Source organism: Corvus cornix, chromosome 6 (assembly GCF_000738735.6).
Source record: "Corvus cornix cornix isolate S_Up_H32 chromosome 6, ASM73873v5, whole genome shotgun sequence".
NCBI classification, from domain to species: Eukaryota; Metazoa; Chordata; class Aves; order Passeriformes; family Corvidae; genus Corvus; species Corvus cornix.
Genome location: NC_046336.1, coordinates 24,479,196 through 24,497,828, shown reverse-complemented (window position 1 = coordinate 24,497,828; position 18,633 = coordinate 24,479,196). Strand labels below are relative to the sequence as shown.

Here is an 18,633-nt window from a genome sequence, read left to right as displayed (position 1 = left end):
CAAGAAACAGAAATGAGAGTGAAAAGAGAGGGCGGGCTGACGAGAGCCGAGCGGAATTTAGTTAGGAAGTCGAGTTAAAAACAAGCCCAAAAGGGCCCAGCGAAGAGCCCTCGGGAGGGCTTTGAGCGTGTTTAGTGCAAAAATCTTCAGGAAGGAGGAAAAGGAAGGCCGGGGAGCGAGCGAGGGAGCCGGCGCGACCCAGGCGGGCGAGTGGCCAGCGGTCCGGGGACACCCGCGGCCAGCAGCCCAGGGACCTCCGCCGCACACGCTCCTCTCGCCGCGCTCAGGCGGGCAGGGCGGGGGCGGAGCGGCGCCGGGACGCCCCTGCACCCCCGCGGCGGCCGGGAGGCCTATGGGGGCGCGGCGCCGCCGCCGGAGCGCCGGCAGCCCCTCCCCGCCGCTGCCTGCGGGAGTGGGAATAAAGACAGATAGCGGGGCAGGCACCGGCCGGGCGGGACGGAGCGCGCACAAAGTTTCTTGCGGAGCCCGCGGGCGGCGGCAGCGATGCCCGTGCTGCGCGGAGCGCTGGGGCTGCGCGGGCGCCGCCGGCCTTAGGGGAGCGAGAGCGGCGCGGGGCGCGGCAGCGAGCCCCCGGCCCGTCCTCTCCTCCGGGCGGCCAGGAGGAAGCGCCGCGGGCAGGGACGGGAGAGCGGCACTGCCGGAGCACGGGGAGGGGGACCGGCACCGCGGGGCCAGCCGCGCCGGCAGAGCCGGGGGGAAAGATGAGCTTGTTGTCAACCATCGACACTAGCGCCGCGTCCGTGTACCAGCCCGCCCAGCTCCTCAACTGGGTCTATCTCTCGCTGCAAGACACGCACCAGGCCAGCGCCTTCGATGCCTTCAGACCCGAGCCCTCCTCGTCCCAGCATCCCGACCTCGGCTACACCAAGAGCACCCCGGAGCTGGGCTCCTCACTCAGCTCCAGCTATCTCAACAGCTTCTTCCAGCTCCAGCGGAGCGAGGTGAGTCCGCCGCGCCGCCCGGCGCGGAGCCCCCGGCCCCCCGGGCCACAACCGCCATGATGCCTCGGGAGCCTCCTGCCCCGTTCCCCGGGCCGGGACCGAGCCCGCCCGACGCGGGGCAGCCCCGCTCCCCGCCGCGCACGCCGGGGCGGCTCGGCCGCCCGCGCAGGCTCCTTGTGCTCCTGCCCGGCCGCCCCCTTCCCGCCGGGCGCTCCCTCGCTGCCCGTGCCGCTAACGGGCCGGGGCGAGGCGCCGCCGCGGCATTGGCGCAGCCGCCGCCTCCTCCCGCCGCCCGCCAGCGGCGCGGGGCGCCCGTGTTGACAGTCTGGTCAATGGTTACCCCGATTTCCCGTGCGCGGCCGGAGGGACGGAGGGCAGGACACGCAAAAAGTGCTACATCCGTCATAACGTGTAAAATACTACCGCCGCCGCCACCACCCCCTCTCCGGCCCCCCCGTATTTTGCCCCCCCCCAGAGTGTTACTTAAAAAGCTTGGTACAAGAATACATATAGCTTATGAGAGATCAAAGGCAGGCACTATTTGAAAGGGAGAGATATAAACAGGAACGTGATAAAAACAGCGAAAAAAGTTTTGTGCACGTTTCGTACCGCAAGAACAAGACTAAATGAAACCAAAGGGAAGGAAGCTAAAAAACTAGGGTATGCAAAGACAATTCGCTGTGGAACTCCCTGTCACAGGAAGTTGTTGAGGTCAAGCACTTCTGCATTGGAGGGATTTCACATGTGTGGAGATACTGCAAGGTGGCACCTCACACACCACAGCTCCCAGCCTCTCCAGAAATTCCAGAAATGATCCAACTACAGTTTGGCACCCTACTGTGGGACTCTTGCCGGAGGTATTCAACAGCATCTCTGTTTGATGGGGGTTAGATGGACTATACATCCCAACCTGCTCTGGCACTTCCTATGGAATGACATTTCAAAGTCCTTCCAGCACCTTTATGTTAAACATCGACTTAAAATGTATCCTCAGTCAAAATACACCTTCCTGTTCTGTCAGAAAAGGTATGGACTTATTAATTAAAACCAAATCAAATTCCCCAACTGCTCTCGTATTAGAGCTGCTAACAGTTAAGAGGCAGAGTTATATAGACACATGCTTTTTCCTATAATTAGAAATTCTTCCTTCTTTAAGAATTTAACAAAGCACATCCAGTCTCAAAATGGGCACTATTTTTGGGAGTATGTAGTTCAAAACCCGTTCAACCTGATTAAGTCTTATTAAGCATGACATAGGCAGTTTAACAACATATAGCCCTAACAAGCACATTGATTTTGCAAAAAAGATTAGCAGGCAGTGCAATTTAAACTATTAGCTACCTACCTGTTGATGACAAATTGTAGATTTTGCCCCTTCCTCCTTGGTGTACAAGCTTTATGGCACCCAGGTAGCAGCAAGACTCCAGGAGTTTGGCCTGCATGGTTTCCAGACTGGGACTCTGTTCAGGCCCATGTTTGTTCAAGTCAGAATACATTCTGCTCACAGCAGGTCCTTTTTCTTTTTGGGAGAAAAAGGAAGAAACAAGTAAGTGGAGACTGCATTCAGGAAGCCTTTGAAACAGTCTCTGAGAAACAGTTTTCTCTTCCTGACAGTTCCCTGAGTTCATTTTCGGCTTCTACTATGCTCTGTGCAAGTAGGGGCTAATCCTTTTGTCACACTCCCTTTCCACTTGGCTTATAGTTCTTTCCATTTCCCCCCCCAAACTTTACTTCTTTCTTCTGGAAAATCATTTCCCTGGTATGCCAGGCTTTCCTCAGGCCCCTGTGTCTGCCCTAGCTCCAAGCAGTCAGCCCCTGTGCAGCCTTCCCCTGGCTGTGCTGTTCAGATCCCAGAAGTCACCTTCACTGCATTTCTGTGTGGATTCCTATCATCCACAAGCTGTACCTTTATTCTGCTCTTGTTAACCTCGTTACAGTTTCCTGAGGCACATGAACAGCAGCAGCAACTGAGAATGCCAGCTCTGTAGAAAGCCAAGAGCATTCACCACTCAGGAAATAAGAAGCCATTTCATTCTATACAGATATTTTAATATTTTAAAAGATGAAGGATGTTAGATTGTTCCCATTTGTTTTCCTGCCTTTAACAATAGCATTGCCTATGTGACTGATGCAGAGACACTTCTGTGTTTCCAGTATTTACCTGAACTATGTCTTAATACATGGTAACTTGAAAAGAGAGAAAGGAGCACAGCCATCTCATATGGCATGGGAATGCCTCTGCCCTTCTGGATATACCCTGAAGGAAGTAGGAAACCCTTCCATCTCCCAGGGTAACACTGCCTGCTTATACAGCAGCTTTCATTCAAGGGTGTAGAAGGTGCTAGAGATACTGTTGCTCAAAAGAAGTTCTATCAATATGTTAGATGCTCTGTTCTTTCCAGAAACTGGAAACTAGACTGCTTTTTGGCAGGAGTCGCCCAAGAGTTTCCGACAATGTCATGCTCTTAATTCTTGAGATTCTAACATCTGTTTATTTGCAGATGCCATTGGGTATACACTACATATTTTAACCGCATAAAATTATTTTGGAGAGCGTTAGCACTGTATGCTGTTTTTGCAGCAAGTGGGCTTATGCTATCTTTGGAACAACACATAGCTTTCCACAGTTAAACTGTTGACTGTTTTCTACACAGTGCTTGCTTTGGTTGGCATTTTTTTTTTTCCTCATGGTTTTGTCCTGGGTTGGCTTAGCCTGGAGCCGAGCTGTGACAATGATTGACACATAGCTGTACACAATATTTGGAAAGTGACCTAATGAGGGTCCAAAATAGCAACAGATTGAGAAATGATAGGATCATAGGGTGTAAAATAGTTGTGTGTCCTGTATGTTGCCTTGCAATTGAAAATTTCTGGAGAAGAACACTTGGAATAAGAGACAGCACTTGTGAAAAGTTGCTATTATACAGGGTTTGCAAGTCTGCATGGCAGTGCCTGTGTATGTGACTTGCATACTGACCAAAGGAACAGGACAGAAAAAAAAAAAAAAGTGCCAGCACCCACAGAGTAGTCTTGTACTTCAAGATTTTTGTCCTCCAGACTTTTTCCACTACAATGGATGCCTTCTAAATAAACATGATGAACACAGCTGTTTGGTGCATAAAAGCCCATTGTACCAAGGGAAAAAAGGCAATAATAAAGGTTTAAACAGTAAAGTAACAATGAGTGTTTTGTTCCATATGCAAGACTCATTTTGCAAAACAGACCTGCTTTAAACCAAACTTTATGGCAGCATTTGTTGTCCTAGATATGAAATAAAAGCATGTTAGACCATTAAGATGCAATAAATTGGCCATTGAACTGAGCTCCACCCTCATTATAACACCATCCATCAGAGCCAAGTATTTGAGGCTTTGTTGTGGGGCTGGTTACATGGAATTTAACGCTTTTGAGACGCAGCCAGGTATCTGTGGCTTTGTCATTGAGGGCTATAATTGAAAAACCTAGAATAAGGGGGCAAGAGAGTCATAAGGTATTTTTCTACACTAACAAGAGGCATCCTACCAGGTCAATGCTGTCTTTGGTCAAGAAGAGACAGCAAGCGGTAACTAAAAATTGTCGTATTATGATAGTTAAACTTTTTTCTCTACTTTCTGTGTCTTTCAAGAGCAAAATTCCTTCTAGAAACCTCTACGGCAGCCACGTTCTGGATCTAAACCAGATTTTATTTAAGCACAAATAACTGCATATACTAGATGAGAAAATAATCGCCATTTTCGACTTGGAGACTTCCAGATCCAGTCCTTATAGGCAAGAGAGGAACTAACTGGGAGTGAGAACACACAAGCTAGTTCAGTTTGCTACAGTGAAGTATGGATCACTTGCTTGGAAAGAAAAATGTGTAGAGTTTAAAAAGTTTACAGAGTGCTGTAGAAAATAACATTCAAATCCCTGTGAAATAGAAGCAGATCTGAAGCACTTGGACAGATTAGGTAGCTTCCCAAAGAAGCATTCATAAACTAACAACAAAATCTGATGAAACACTGGAAGAACAAAAACATAGGGAAGGAAATCGGCAGTTCTACAAAAAATGTTTTATATCAGAGAAACTTGTTGTTCATCTGTCTTTCATATAATTAGAGGGATACACACTAGCCTGATACTTTATGAAGAAAGATCTGTTATTTGGCATAGATGAAGTAATTTGGAGGATAATAGTAAGATTTAAAAAAAAAAAAAATCTCCATTCTCATAGTATCAGAAGAATACAAGGATTACTATACCAGATCAGGCCATTGGCCCCCTAAATTAAGTGTAATATCTCTAAGAACAGCCATGATTAAAAGATGTAAAAGAGAGAACAAAATGCCTTTTAAGAGGCTGCTCACAACCAATATGGTCTGAGGGCAAACACAACAGAGATGCAGATTAGCAGAAATTGCCATATGCTCCAAAACATGTCCAATTTGTTTAATTTTGTGTAACATTATTAGTTATTCTAACAGAGAGCATGTTTGTGATCCACAGGGGGCTTAATGTGCTAGGCACTCAAGTGAGGACTTCTTGCTTTCTCAGCTACAGACTAAACAGCCACAGTATTACCTCCTCTTATTCAGCATAGTTATTGACAGAGTAGCACAGCCTATGGTACCTGGAAGCGTCCTTTAATAATAACAGTTCTTATTTGATTGATTTCCTAATTTTTTCTCACTATTCTTTGTGTAAGTACCAACATTGGAGTGCCCTTATCCTTCACTAAATTTTATTGAAAAGACACTAGCACAACAATTCCTGTGTTGCAGGAGCTTGTGCTCTCTGCCTCAGGATGATTGTGTGCTACAGATATTTTGTGGTTACTTAAAGTGCCAGACAAGTAATTTCAAAATGCTTTTCAGGAAGTTAAATGTCAATTCTCACATCAGTCCTCGTAAGAGATTCCAGGGAGCTGAACCTCTTATGTTAATCAGAGGACAACATGCATTTGGCAATCTTGGCAACACCAGCCTCTGTCCTCCCACACAGCCAAGCTCCAGAGCCCTTTTGATGATGCTGCCTCAGCACACAAAGTGCAGCTTTCACAGCCCACTGTACACTGGTCTCAAAATCTTAGATCCTGTTACAGGTATTTGAGCTAACAACTATTCTGTTCCCAATTCCAGTTGGACATACGCTTTAAAATGCAAAAATTCAGGGGTTTATGTCTACAAGCATTCTCTTTTGCTCCCTGTTCTTATCTCTGCAGCTATGGCCTCCTGCTTTGCTACTTCCGGAGTCTTTGGAAAACACCCACATTTGCCAGGGAAATAGAAACCCCACATGTGAAGGTACTATAGGAAGTGGAGTCTGAAAATAAGATCTCTATCTTGTATAAAAAGTGTGAAATTCAGATTATCATCCAAATTACACTCTTCCATTTGTATCGCCTAGGTATGGCTTTAGGCTTCTCAGTTGTCCAGGATTAAGTGTTTTGTTTCTGTGTGTTTTTATAAGTGCACAGTACTGCATATAGTAGATACTCTTCTTACTCTTGACACTTAGACTGAATTACTAAAATAGCATTTTGATTGCAGGAGGAAATGCACAAGAGCCTAATTTGTTTCACTAAAGAAAGTGTTCTAAACACAATTATGTTGTTTGTACTCTGACTTCCCTACCTGACTAAGAACAGCAGAAAGTTCCCAGAAATAAGAAGAAAACGTGTTGAATTTACTCCAACAGCCAGAACCTCTTGTGTTGCTTCCTTACCCACAAACTGCCCCCACCTCCAACAAATGCTGCTGTAGCTCTGCAGCACACCTGCCCTACCTCCAGCTTTAACTAATTCAAACATGACTTACACCTGGGCTTTAGTCCATTTACAATGAAAGTATTATCCACCATAGTAGTCTGCAGCTACTTGCTTTCACATCAAAATCAGAACCATGCTTGGAAAGCTGGCAAGAGCTAAAATATTAATTGCTGAAAGTAAATCAAGTCTTCAAGAAGAGGGATATGTGCTTTCTGCTTTACTATTGATTTATTTTTGATAGGTTGAAAAGAAAAATCTGGCAATAGAAGATAGACCAATTATATCTGTTATTCCTGATTAGCTGAAAATCATTGCCAACTTCTAAATCACTTGGGATTTTGTATCTATGCAAATGCCTCGTTGAGAGAAGCACTGGCATGCTTTTTCTGCCTCACAAATGCATTCATATCTTGAAAAAAAACTTGCCAGGCAGTATATAGAAAAATAAAACACACCAACCTGTAATTGGAGGCAAAAGGATGTAGAATTCTTGTTACAATTATATTTTATACACAGAGCTTTCATTTAGAGTTATTTTATGCGTTTACAGTGTCTTCCATGCCAAAGCACCCAAACAAAGGGGTGATGTAACTGTGTGTTGGGTAATGATTTTTCATCCACTCCTCTTTTGCTCTGCAGACACAGACTCAGTTATTCAGAACAGAAAAGGAAGATATTTCTCCAGTGAACTGCACAAATGATCAGACAACCAAGTCTGACTTGAACCAATATATTAATTTGTGAAGTGTATGGAATGAATTACATAACCAAGATGTGGACTAAACTGCTCTTATCCCAAAGCCAATCCCCCTCTTCCGCCCCACCCAGGCCTTTTCGGTTTTGTTGTTTTGTTTGGGGGTTTTATGTACTTGTACAAGATAGATAACAAACAACTTGTAGCAATGTTGGTAATTGTTACTTTGGCAATTGACAACTAAAAGAAAAGATTGAATTTTACTGACAGATGCTAGGTGAGGATTAACACAGAGGAAAGTTTTCCAGATCAGAATTTAAGTGCACCATAAAAGGGCTCTGAAACATGATTTAAGTGAGATTTAAATCTAAGACCAGAGAATCTTTTCCATGCTTCTTTAAGAAGCATGAAAAATAATAACACAGTGCAGTTGTCAAAAGGTGCAAGCACAGATATTACAAAGCTAAATCATACAATACTGATAATGTGTATTTGCATAGAAACAAAAGCAACTGTGTCCTGTTACCCAAATTAGATGCACACATATAAGTGCTACCTAAAAATGGATACTGGGTATCACCTTCCATTTTCTGAACAGATTAATGAAATGTCTCAATTAATACCTGTACTTATCCCCAGTTGCTTTTCCCCAGAAAAATTGCTAACAGCCTGATGCCCATTTTGCTATCCTCTGGAAATGCTTCTCCTCTTTTAGAAAGCCACAATGAAATGATTAAATTAAATGGGGAGAATATAAGTCTTTTCCCCATGGTTTACTTGGGTTCTGTGTGGGTTCCAGAGTAATTATAATAGATCAAAGCAGCTAATTAAATTTTAAAAAGCTATTCAAATCTTACAGTAATCCTGACATAATTCAGACAGACAGTATTTCGTAAGTGTAAAAATTTGGATCACTTAATTTTTCCTGCAGGTCAGTTCTTGTTCTCAGAACCGTAGCAAACAGTTTGTGATCTACTAAAAGCAGAATCTAAAATTATAGAGAGATTCACTTGAGGAAAGCAGAATAAATGCAGGGTTACAAGTCCTGGGCTTTCTCCATGTCTTTCATTGTCTAGCCAGGCCAGCACAGCTGTGGGGAGCTTTGGTGGGTTTTAACATGTCACAAGCCTAGCCCATTACTTTCTGTCATATGTTTTGGTGCAAGCAAATAATAACAAGTCCAATACTTTGACTAAGAGGAGTTTTAAGGAGCCTCTTGTAGACCCCTTTTTCTTAGCTCTTTCATCTGCTGCTGATGGGAGAACTGCTGCCTGGTCTTCCAAACTTGTTTCTTAAGAAATACATTTTGTGTTTCGATAAATATAGTTTGAAGATTAGCAAATGCCCTCATGATCCAGGACTTGAGCTCATATGCAAAGCAGAAATAAATTCCTGCTACATTAAATGGCCACCCACACCTACTCCCTGCATGTGCCAGGATTTAGTGTCTCTTTTCAATGAACACAAGTGCAATACCCTATACAGAAGGATTGTGGGTACCTGGAAATCTGTATTTACATCTCATCCAGCTAACTGCCATCAAAGCAAACACTTCAACGGGATCAGCTTGCTCTCACAGATTTCTCTTGCTTCTAGGAGTTCCACGTATCTCAGTGATTTTTGCAGGGGAGTTGCAGTCTATATTTCTTCACACTAAGAGAACCTGCTAGGCAACTATTTGTAAGTAGTTATTAGGGCTGTGCATACTTGTGGTTGAAAGGAAAGCAAAGCATCTATTGTACAGTCATTGCATCCTGAAAATGGAGGACTAGCAAGAGTTTTTAAGAGGGTTTGAGCATCACTGATCCTTGAAATACAGAGGTGTTCTTATATAATCATCCTTTTCCAACATACATTGCGACTGAAATTAGTAGAATAATAGATCCATTCCTCTAACAGTCCCAGCTTGGGGAGAAAAAAGAGCCTCAAACCTACTTGGAAACCAGATTACTCAACTGTTATTTTATAATTTATCTGAAGCAGATTGTGATGTTTTAGGTTTGCTTGCTCAGATCACACTTCAAGCTGTGCGGTATCACAGTTGATTAAGAGCCTAGCTTTAAATGTAGATAAAACTATCTAAAAGCTGGAGTCACAAAATGAAATTCCAGCCTGTCATTTAGTACATAGAAATAATTTATTTTCCTCACTATATTCAATTTAATAAAAGTTTTTGTCTTCCCGTGAGTGCAGGAACTGAGGCCCTCAGCGCATTGCGAGGGGCCCATTCTGGGCAGATGATGTATTGTTTCTACCTCTGACAGCGACCTTAGCTTTGCCTCTTTTAAACTTTGGCAGCCATCGCAGAAGTTTCTGTGCCAAGAAGGCATTACTGAATGTAAATGATATAAACAAAACTGTCTCAGACTTAGAGTTCTGTTTAACCCAAAATGGACATTTCTTAGCAAAACCTTTCATCATGCAAGAGCTGCGCAGGAGGTAAATGCTTTCCTAAGTGTGTCTTGAACAGGCACATATCTATTTCCGGGTGTTATTTTTCTTGCGTTTGGAGTGTCAAAAGACCTACCAAATGAGAGGAAACTCGACTCTTGTTTTTCAGACTGCAGGTCAGATTGAGACAAGATTTCCTGCAGGAAGCAGAGATGTTAACAGAAAGTGCAGGGATCAAAACATGTCCATCCGTTTCTCCCCTCACTTCATGCTATACAGCCTTCACAACCTCCTCCTCGCCAGAGAACCCCGTCTTGACCAAAGGGACTTACTTGGGGCAGAGCGAGGTGGCTGTGGGACGGAGGGGCCTGGCAGGGGCCCTCCCCATGGCCTCTCCCCGAAGGTCAGGGAGACCTGGCTGCAGGGAGACAGGGGACAGCCTGGGAATCCAGGGCTCCTGTGGGGATGTGTTAAAGTAATCTGCAACGTGAATGGTCTCCGTTGTCCCTAATATAGTGCTCATGTGTTAGAGCTTCTCTTTAACATCAGTGAGCATTCAGTAGATGAAAAGGAACCCTGCAGAGCTTGGTGCAAGATTTAGAAAATTCCTTCAAGACTGCACACCTCTGACCAGAAAATCTCTGTGCTCTCCCACATCTGCCTTTAAAGGCCTTTTGTGAGGTCCCTGTACATTGTGTAAAATGAGTGTCCTCACTGATATCCACAGCAAACCCTCCCCTGAGGCTGAAATAAGGAGGATCAAGCTAAGAAAGCTAAAAGGCCTGCCTGAGCTCCAGCAAGCCTGGAGGTGGTGACTGAGCAATTCCTGAACTGTCAGAGTAACTTTACCACTGTATAGTACATAGAAGGTAGGATTTTTTTAAGATCTGTGAAACTCATTGAAAGCTTTGAATCCAGGTGTTAAAGACCAGCAGATCTAAAGCAAGGCAAGGTGGTGGCATGTGTTGCTCTCCAGCCTTGCTGTGATTGAAGGTACACACGAGTCATGCACAGAGGAGTATGTTGGACCCACTTGCTGTGCTGCAGAGTCTCAGCAATTACAACCTGAGAAGCCACAGCCAGCTGAGCTGTCAGATTTGGAATAACTGGATTAGAGAGATCTATCTGCTGGATTAAAGATTCATTGCCCTTCAATGACTCACTTCATAACCACTAGCAGGTCACCCTGCATTCATAGTTGTCTCTTTAAGATACTGTTTCTGCAGAAGGAAAGGCCTAGTGCCATCTATCTGAAAATATTCAGAAGTAGACATTAGTGTTAGCAGTTTAACATAAACATGTATTTGCCTAAAACCCCCCACAGAAGAAGGATGAATTAAGGTATACTTGGCTAGTCTAACTAACCAGGAATGTGTTAAGGTTTACTTGGCTAATCTACATTTCTCTGTGGTTTTATATGAGAACTTGAGTAATTCAGATTTTACTAAAGTCAGGCCAAAGACCAGATTTTTTGACAGCTGACTTAAAAGTTGACTTCAGAAGGAAACAGAAGCCTGAGTCTTTTTTTTTCTTCCTCCAGGCAAACATTTTCTTCTCTGAGTGATGAGCTTGGCTTTCAGTTTTCCAATGATAAAATGTTACTGAACAAACTCTTAAGCTGTTTTTTTTGTAAAAGTATCCGATTTATCAGAGGAGCTAAAGCAGACACAAGCCATACAGGAGCAGTTTTTGACGTTTTCCAGTTCAGCCTTGGTAATTAAACTTCTCTATTTCTTCTGGCTCAAATTAATACAACTAAATTTATTACAGTATTTTCATTTAATCCCTCTGTTTTCAGAAGGCTTTGGAATTGGCCATAAACATTGATGATGATCTTAAAGGTCTTTTCCAATCTAAACAATTCCATGGTTCTGTTCTGTGATTTGGCATTTGATGTTTTCTTTGGGGACAAAACCAGGGAACTGTTTTGACCACTTACAAAGAGCTGAAGCACAGAGAAGCCACAGATTTTAAGTGCTCTTCTCCAAACATGGTTGTCTTCTGGTGCAACTGTTGTGCTTTCACACGTATTGCGTGGCCCCACGGATAAAGCCCACGTCAAAAGCAAGGCTTAGGACACTAGCAAATAAGACAGCCATAGGCCCTCAGGTTAAGTTTTGTATATTACACATACACTGTTTGGGTAGCTCAGGTTTCCCTCTCCTCCAACATGAAAATAGCAACTGAGCGAGGGCAATGACTTTTCTGTCCTACTGTTTTATCCATGACACAGCACAGGGACCACTCAGTTCTTATCTCTGTGAAAATCCAAGCTGATAACTTTAGCACCTTTTGACATTTCGGTGCAGGGCTAATAATTAGCATGGCTAGCCTGGTTACCATCATATAGGCTGGAAAACATTTACAATTTACAGCCTATGAAAACCTTACTTTTTCCATGCTGATGACAGGGCAACCCAATTCCCTTTTCCTACAGACTTCAAAGAGCCATGGCATCTCTTGACTTAAACTTAACTCTGTCTGTTAAGACTGCTTTATTAGGTCAGCAGCATACTAAAGCAAAAAAATGTCATCAAAAATTCTTTGCACGTTGCTTTTCAGTTATTCAGACTATTTCATGTTGTGGCAGCATTGATGACTGGACTAGATTGTAGGAATATTGAAGTGCTGCAGGACCTCACTTCAGTATGCTCAACTACAACAAATGTGGAGAGACCCATGAGCACAAGTCATACTAACTTCGAGGGCATCAGACACTGATCCAGGTACATATGCACAGTCCAGATACAGCCTCCATCAACCAGCACAAGTCATTCTAGCTTCAGGTAACTGGTGGATATGTACCTCTTTATCACTGCCTTAAGGGTCCAGCAGCCACAGACTGAACTTAGGGCAGAAACTGGTTTTTCCAGATATTCCTCTACTTTTCCAGTCCATGCCTAATAAGAAGATACCATTCCCACATAAACAGGTTGCCATTGCTTATTAATAACAGCTGATCTGGTAGAGGCTCAGACTTAAATGTGATAACTGAGAGGCTTTTGTGCTCTCTGTGTTTTCTGGTCCCTGTTATAAAAATACCTTTACAGGTAAAGTAGCCATACATACCAAAGGGAAATTTGGAAAGTAAGACTTGCTGCTTATTTGCTTAAATGTTTCATTGCATATTCCCAACAGTTGTCTTTTTTCTCAGCATTATACCATTGCTAAAAAAGAAGCTGAAGAGATAAATTCAGTGTTTTGGTGTTTCCTTTTCTGTCTCTTGACACATCAATCCCAAAAGATGTTTCGAAAGGCAGGGACCCAGCCAGGGGAATCAAGAGTATTTGCCAATCATTCACTTAAATAGGAATTTCTCAGAGGTGAATTAAATACTGGAACTCTTGAATCACTCACGTATGGTAGCCAACTGGAAATCAGAGTGAGGAAGCCGTAGAAGACAATAGCTGCCTCTTTCACAAAGGACCACACTGCAACCTTACAGTTACGTGCCCTTTAACTGGAAACACTGAGCAAACAAATAACAAAGGAAACTTTGCTTCCCAACACCACCAACAGATACAGTTTAAAGATCTACCCAGCAGAAAGGTTACCTCTGGAAAATACAACACAAGATTTTCAGTTTGATTCATATTCAATTAAGTCAATGAGTTTCATAGGAAGGAAACAAACAAACAGACAAACTTACAGTATCAGCTCCAACCTCCCACCAAGGCAGTTTCTAAGTTTTACCACCAGGTTCCCCATCCCCCCAGTACGGCAAGATAAGGAAATCCTGAATTCATTGCAGCTGGGCTGATGAGCCTTGTAATTAGGACATGCAATGTGGTCTTTCGGGCGCCTTGAGAGCACTAACTCTTTCAGTGCCAAATCCTTTCTATCCTGTTCAAGCTCAAAATGAGACTCTATTTGAGAGGTACTATTGTCTCTATCTTTTAAAGAAATAAGTGTGCTTTGCTAGTGGTGCATTGTGAACACAGAGCAGTCATTGCTTTTGGTGGAATTCATGAGAGGAGCAGTCTCCCTGCCACCTCCCAGATGAGTACTAATACACTTGAGACCAGAGTGAGTCAGAATGCATTTCTTTCTTCCTCTCTGTTTTCTGTCTGAGACCATCGACATTCTCCCTGGCACTCTAATCACCCCCCTGGACATCCCCTTTTGGTGTGAAGCTAATTCAAAGTTTTTATTCAAAACCCATCTTAAAAATCCCCTTTGCAGCAGTGCAAACACTTAGTGAGGGCTGAATTGCTGTTCTGCTCAATTGAGTGCCCCAGAAAGGAAAAAAAAGCCAGCAAACCAAAACTGTTTTATGTATCTCAGCAATATTCATTCACCCCTTGTCTTTTACAATGACAAAATGGAGTCAATCACCATTTCATCACATTCATTACAAGCCCTAAGCTTTCACTATTTGATTCCAGGGGCCAAGATGAACTTTCCCATTATCACCCTTATTATATAACTTGGCTTTTGGGAATGGCTTATTTCCTCATCTCCTTCTGAAGAACTGGAGATTTCCAGAGCTAGAAACAGGATGTAGCACCATTTGTGCTGGTGCTCTTTATAGCAGCTTTCAAGTACCAGATTGATGTGTTTTTCACATTGACTTGGAGTCAAACAGATTTAAGACCATTTTCCAGGTCAGATTGGCAGGAACAGCTGAATCAGTTTGCCTGACTACCCAGAGGGATGGGCTGCACCTTGGGATCCTCTAGGCATTTTCCAAAGGAATGCACTGTTCTTTAAAGTACCAGTGACATCAGCAATGTCCACCTTCTCCTATACTGTCATCTTCTGGGATGTTATATTTGTTTCTTCCTTTTTTAACACCAGGCTTCAAGATGATTATAGGGAAGTGTTTCACGGTGCCACGTGTGGACTGGATGTTGTGCCGTGTCCAGCTGTGGCATGTATTGCACAAGTGCCCCGCTGGCTGAACCAGGTGGCCACTTGTGCCACACTTTGGCCACAGAACCACTGGTAGCTGCTAAGGTTATGATTTAGTGTCAGTGCAGCCCACAGTCTGATGGGATCCTAGCTTCTGACACAGCTTCTGGCTGCCACGGTTGAAACAAAACTTTGTGAAGGTTTGCTGCCAGAGTGAGCCACCTTGTTTTTCAGTATTGACCTGAAACGTGCCAGGAAGGGTTGGTGGAGGAGTGAGTTACATAGCATCCAGCTGTGGTTCCAAATTGCTCCCTTTTAATGAGGGCAATAGCTCAGTGTAAAGGATGTGTAGGAAAGAAAACAGTCACCACTGCATGCTCTACGTCCAACTCAAAGCCCTCTGTAGGCAGCAGATAGATATGTTTTGGTTTGTTACTGAGTTGGCCCTGGGGGCAAAAATAGCAACCTCCTGATGAGCAGGAGTTACTCTACATCCCCAGAAGATATTCCAGGTTTTGGCAAAAGGTAAAGAATTTGTGACTTCACATGTTTTATGTCCATACTTTCACCCTTCTATAAAATCAGATAATAAGGAATTTGCAAAGTTACTGATGTGTGTAATACAGGTGAAGTACTTTAAGAATCTCTTGGCAAGAGGATCTCTTAAAAAGAAGTATTTTATATTTTTCCAAGTGTGTGTAAGAGAAAGTGGCTCCTAGGGAGACAAGAACTTCTTGAAGACCCTTAATTAATACTATTTTGGCATCCACAGCACTTCCCCTTCCTTTTAAAAATTTGATGCCAAGAATTTCTCATTCCAATAGCATCCAATAAATCCTAGAAAATAAATTCCAGTGACCACTGGAGGTATCTTTGGTTGCTTGATGTCTAAAGCAGCTAAAATATTTTTTTTAGTTTTTGAAATACCTTTTCCTTTTAAAATCTATGGCTTTAACCCCTGAAACAAAGTGGCTGTTTCTGCTCTCAGCCACATCATCTTGCACGAGCACAGAACTGTGCTACACAGGATGTTTTAGTGCCAGGACATATGTGAAGTCCCATGTGAGATCAGATTCCATTCTGGGGCCCCTTGAATTGATCCTGCTGCTGTGCACCAGCTTCAGCTTTGCAAGAGGGGTCAGTGGAGCTCAGCATGTTGTGTTTGACTATAGTGCAAGTGGGTGAAGCAGATTATGAGGCTGAATGTTTCTGTACAGTGTATACCATCTGTGGTGGGATGGGATTCAGGGCTAGTTGGGTCTCACCCAGGTACTTGTCCCTAGAGCTTTAATACAATTTTTTTGGTATGCGACTGTCACCCAGAAAACACTCACTGTGCAGACACCCTGAATGTTTGAGATCTCTGAAAGAAATTTGATTTCAGATTTATTTCACAAACTCTAAATCAATTTCAATGCATGTCCTCAAAATGTATATAGCATGTATAAACATATGAAAATGCATATGAAGACCCCTTTGAAATATTTGAATTCAATAGAATTAAGGCACAGAGGCACAGATTGGACCCATTCTTACCTTACTTTCCCCTAAGCCAGCAGTAATTCTCTGATGCCAGGAGAATTACATGAGCATAGCATGTAATGACCTAAGGTGGAAACACTATGTGAGATGTGTCCCATCATGTGAGGATGGAAAGGACAGTCAATAGTTGGTCCTATTTCTACAGTGATTCACTATGATGTTAATTTTTTTAAAGAGTTTTTATTTACTTTTTGAACTCCACTATGCAGTTTCTTTTGAACTTTAAGAGGTTAAAGTGAATTAATCCTTGTTATCTCCATTAGGGAGAATACCTATTTAGGTGTTGATGGGTTTCCTGCTGTTCTAAAACTACTGAATAGCAAATTAGGAGTTACTGATTTTGATTTGCAGATTGGGAGAGGGAAGATCCTGTTGAGGTGAAGTACAAAACCTGGGTATTTACTGTTTATCAGGAAATGTTTAAATCACAGCAGGTTCCCCCTTAGGAAATCCAAAGCAGATGTAGATCTCAATGCTTCTTGTTATTATTTGAACATGGGACTCTGTGTTGACTGTCTGATTAACCATATTGGAAATTAAAAGTTACTTTACATTTTTCTTGGCGTTCTTTTCCTTTCCCTGACTTCAATATTCTTTGCGTAAGTAGTTTTGGACACAAAAGGGTTCTGTTTTGTGAGTTGTTCTTTGAGCTTTTTGCCTGCATAATCCAACTGTGCTATGAATGCATTATGGTCAAACACAAGAAAGCCATCATTGCTTAATGGAAAGGTTGGACTAAGAGAACCATGGCAAGCTCAATAGTTTCCTCAACAGTGGGGTGACCAGCTCCATTGCACTGCCTTCGTGAAACCTCTTTATTAATAGCTTGTATATTGCTCCCCTCGAATATGCAGCTGTGCTCCTAAGAAAAAAAAAATCACTTTTTTTTCCTGCTATTTTTATCCATCCCCTATTCTGATCTCCTTCAGAACAATCCTTAATACAGTACTATGTTGCATGTGACTTATTTGTTTTCTTTTGCAGGCTCTGAGCAGCAGTCTCTACAAGAGTGCATCACCTTATGGCTCGCTTAATAACATCGTGGATGGGTTAAGCTCCCTCACTGAGCATTTCTCTGACCTATCCCTTTCTTCAGAAGCCAGAAAACCCAGCAAGAGGCCACCTCCTAACTACCTGTGCCACCTCTGCTTTAACAAGGGACACTACATCAAAGACTGCCCCCAGGTAAGGAATATATATTCTGAAAAAATCTTCATCAAGATTTTCTTTATACCTCGATTTAGCAACACAGAATTTGACTGAAATACTTTAGAGTGAGTAACACTGAAGAAGTATTTTGACAAAGTGCCAAGCTAGCCATGTGTTCTTTTAATCTATTCTTTATCACAATGCTGATGGACAAAGTAGACTATTTCATTTGCCTCGTAAGTATTACAGAAGACATTAATCTAGGCACAGGAGTGAGTAGATTCTGGTAACTTTAAAAATGGTTACTCTGTAATTTTCTATCAGGAAGCACTCTATGTAGTCAGTTTGGCAATGGCACTTAATATAAAAAGTTACATATGCTAAAGGAGAAGAAATTGTTACATTCGAAGAGAATTTTGAATCAGTGTTGCAGTAACACAGGCTCCAGGTGCAAAATCTTTTTGTCTTACAGAAGATGTTTGCTTTACTTCACAAAATGTGATGGTCTTTGACTCCTAGAACTTTTCTGTAGTGGCAAAGCTGGCAATATTTATTTCCTTTGAAAAGAGGTATAAAGCAGTGTGCACTAAAACCACTTGCCAGTCTGCAATTTATTTTTTTTTCCTGAGGCTCCCAAGCCACAGTGTACCAGGTTTCTTAATTTTCCCAAGCTTCAGCTGGACGCAGTTGTGTTGCTGGCTTAAACTTTTGCAATTTCAGCAACATCCTATGTAGAGTCCCAAGGAAATTAAAATGCTGCCAATACTCTAAAAACACAGATGTGGACATTACCAGCATCCACATCGTTATGACTTTAACCTCCTCTCCTCTTATTGTGTGACTTTCAGCAGAATTAATCTGCATAAAATTAACTACAGTTAATTTGCTGTTGAGGATGTCAGACATTCATAAACCAAAACACAGGCAGAAAAACATCTGCCAGCAGAGCAAGGTCAGCATGAAATCAAGTCTAACATCAGATGAGCTTTGAGTGTATTCCTCTTGCTGTTATGCGTAGACTAACCTTATTACTTTTGCTGTATATCTTTCATTAATTCTAATTAATTCTAATTCTAATTCTAATAGTTCATTTGCAGTCTTGGGTGTGGCACTTGAAAATATTTTTACTTGTTCTTATTTTAATCTAGATTAAGAATTTTCTTTAGGAAAAAAATGAAATTTTCTTTACTAGGAGATCAAAAGTACTCTGGGGTACAGACTTCTGTGTTGTATCTACTTAATTTAGCATGTTACAGAAGAATGTAAAGATAAGACCATGTAATAGCATACATTAATTA

At 42.5% G+C, this 18,633-nt stretch overlaps 1 protein-coding gene across 2 annotated transcripts in view; it reads left to right on the top strand.

Moving 5' to 3' along the window:
• The first annotated feature begins 407 nt into the window (after positions 1-407).
• ZCCHC24 (zinc finger CCHC-type containing 24) overlaps positions 408-18,633 on the top strand; it is a 110,747-nt gene continuing 92,521 nt past the window's right edge. The window contains exons 1-2 of one of the 2 annotated variants that reach the window (XM_039553676.1): positions 408-962; positions 17,171-17,371. In XM_039553676.1, the coding sequence (XP_039409610.1) occupies positions 723-962; positions 17,171-17,371 (441 nt within the window). In that variant the 5' untranslated portion in view covers positions 408-722. The remainder of the gene's footprint in view (positions 963-17,170; positions 17,372-18,633) is intronic. The other variant, XM_039553675.1, reaches the window with a different exon arrangement.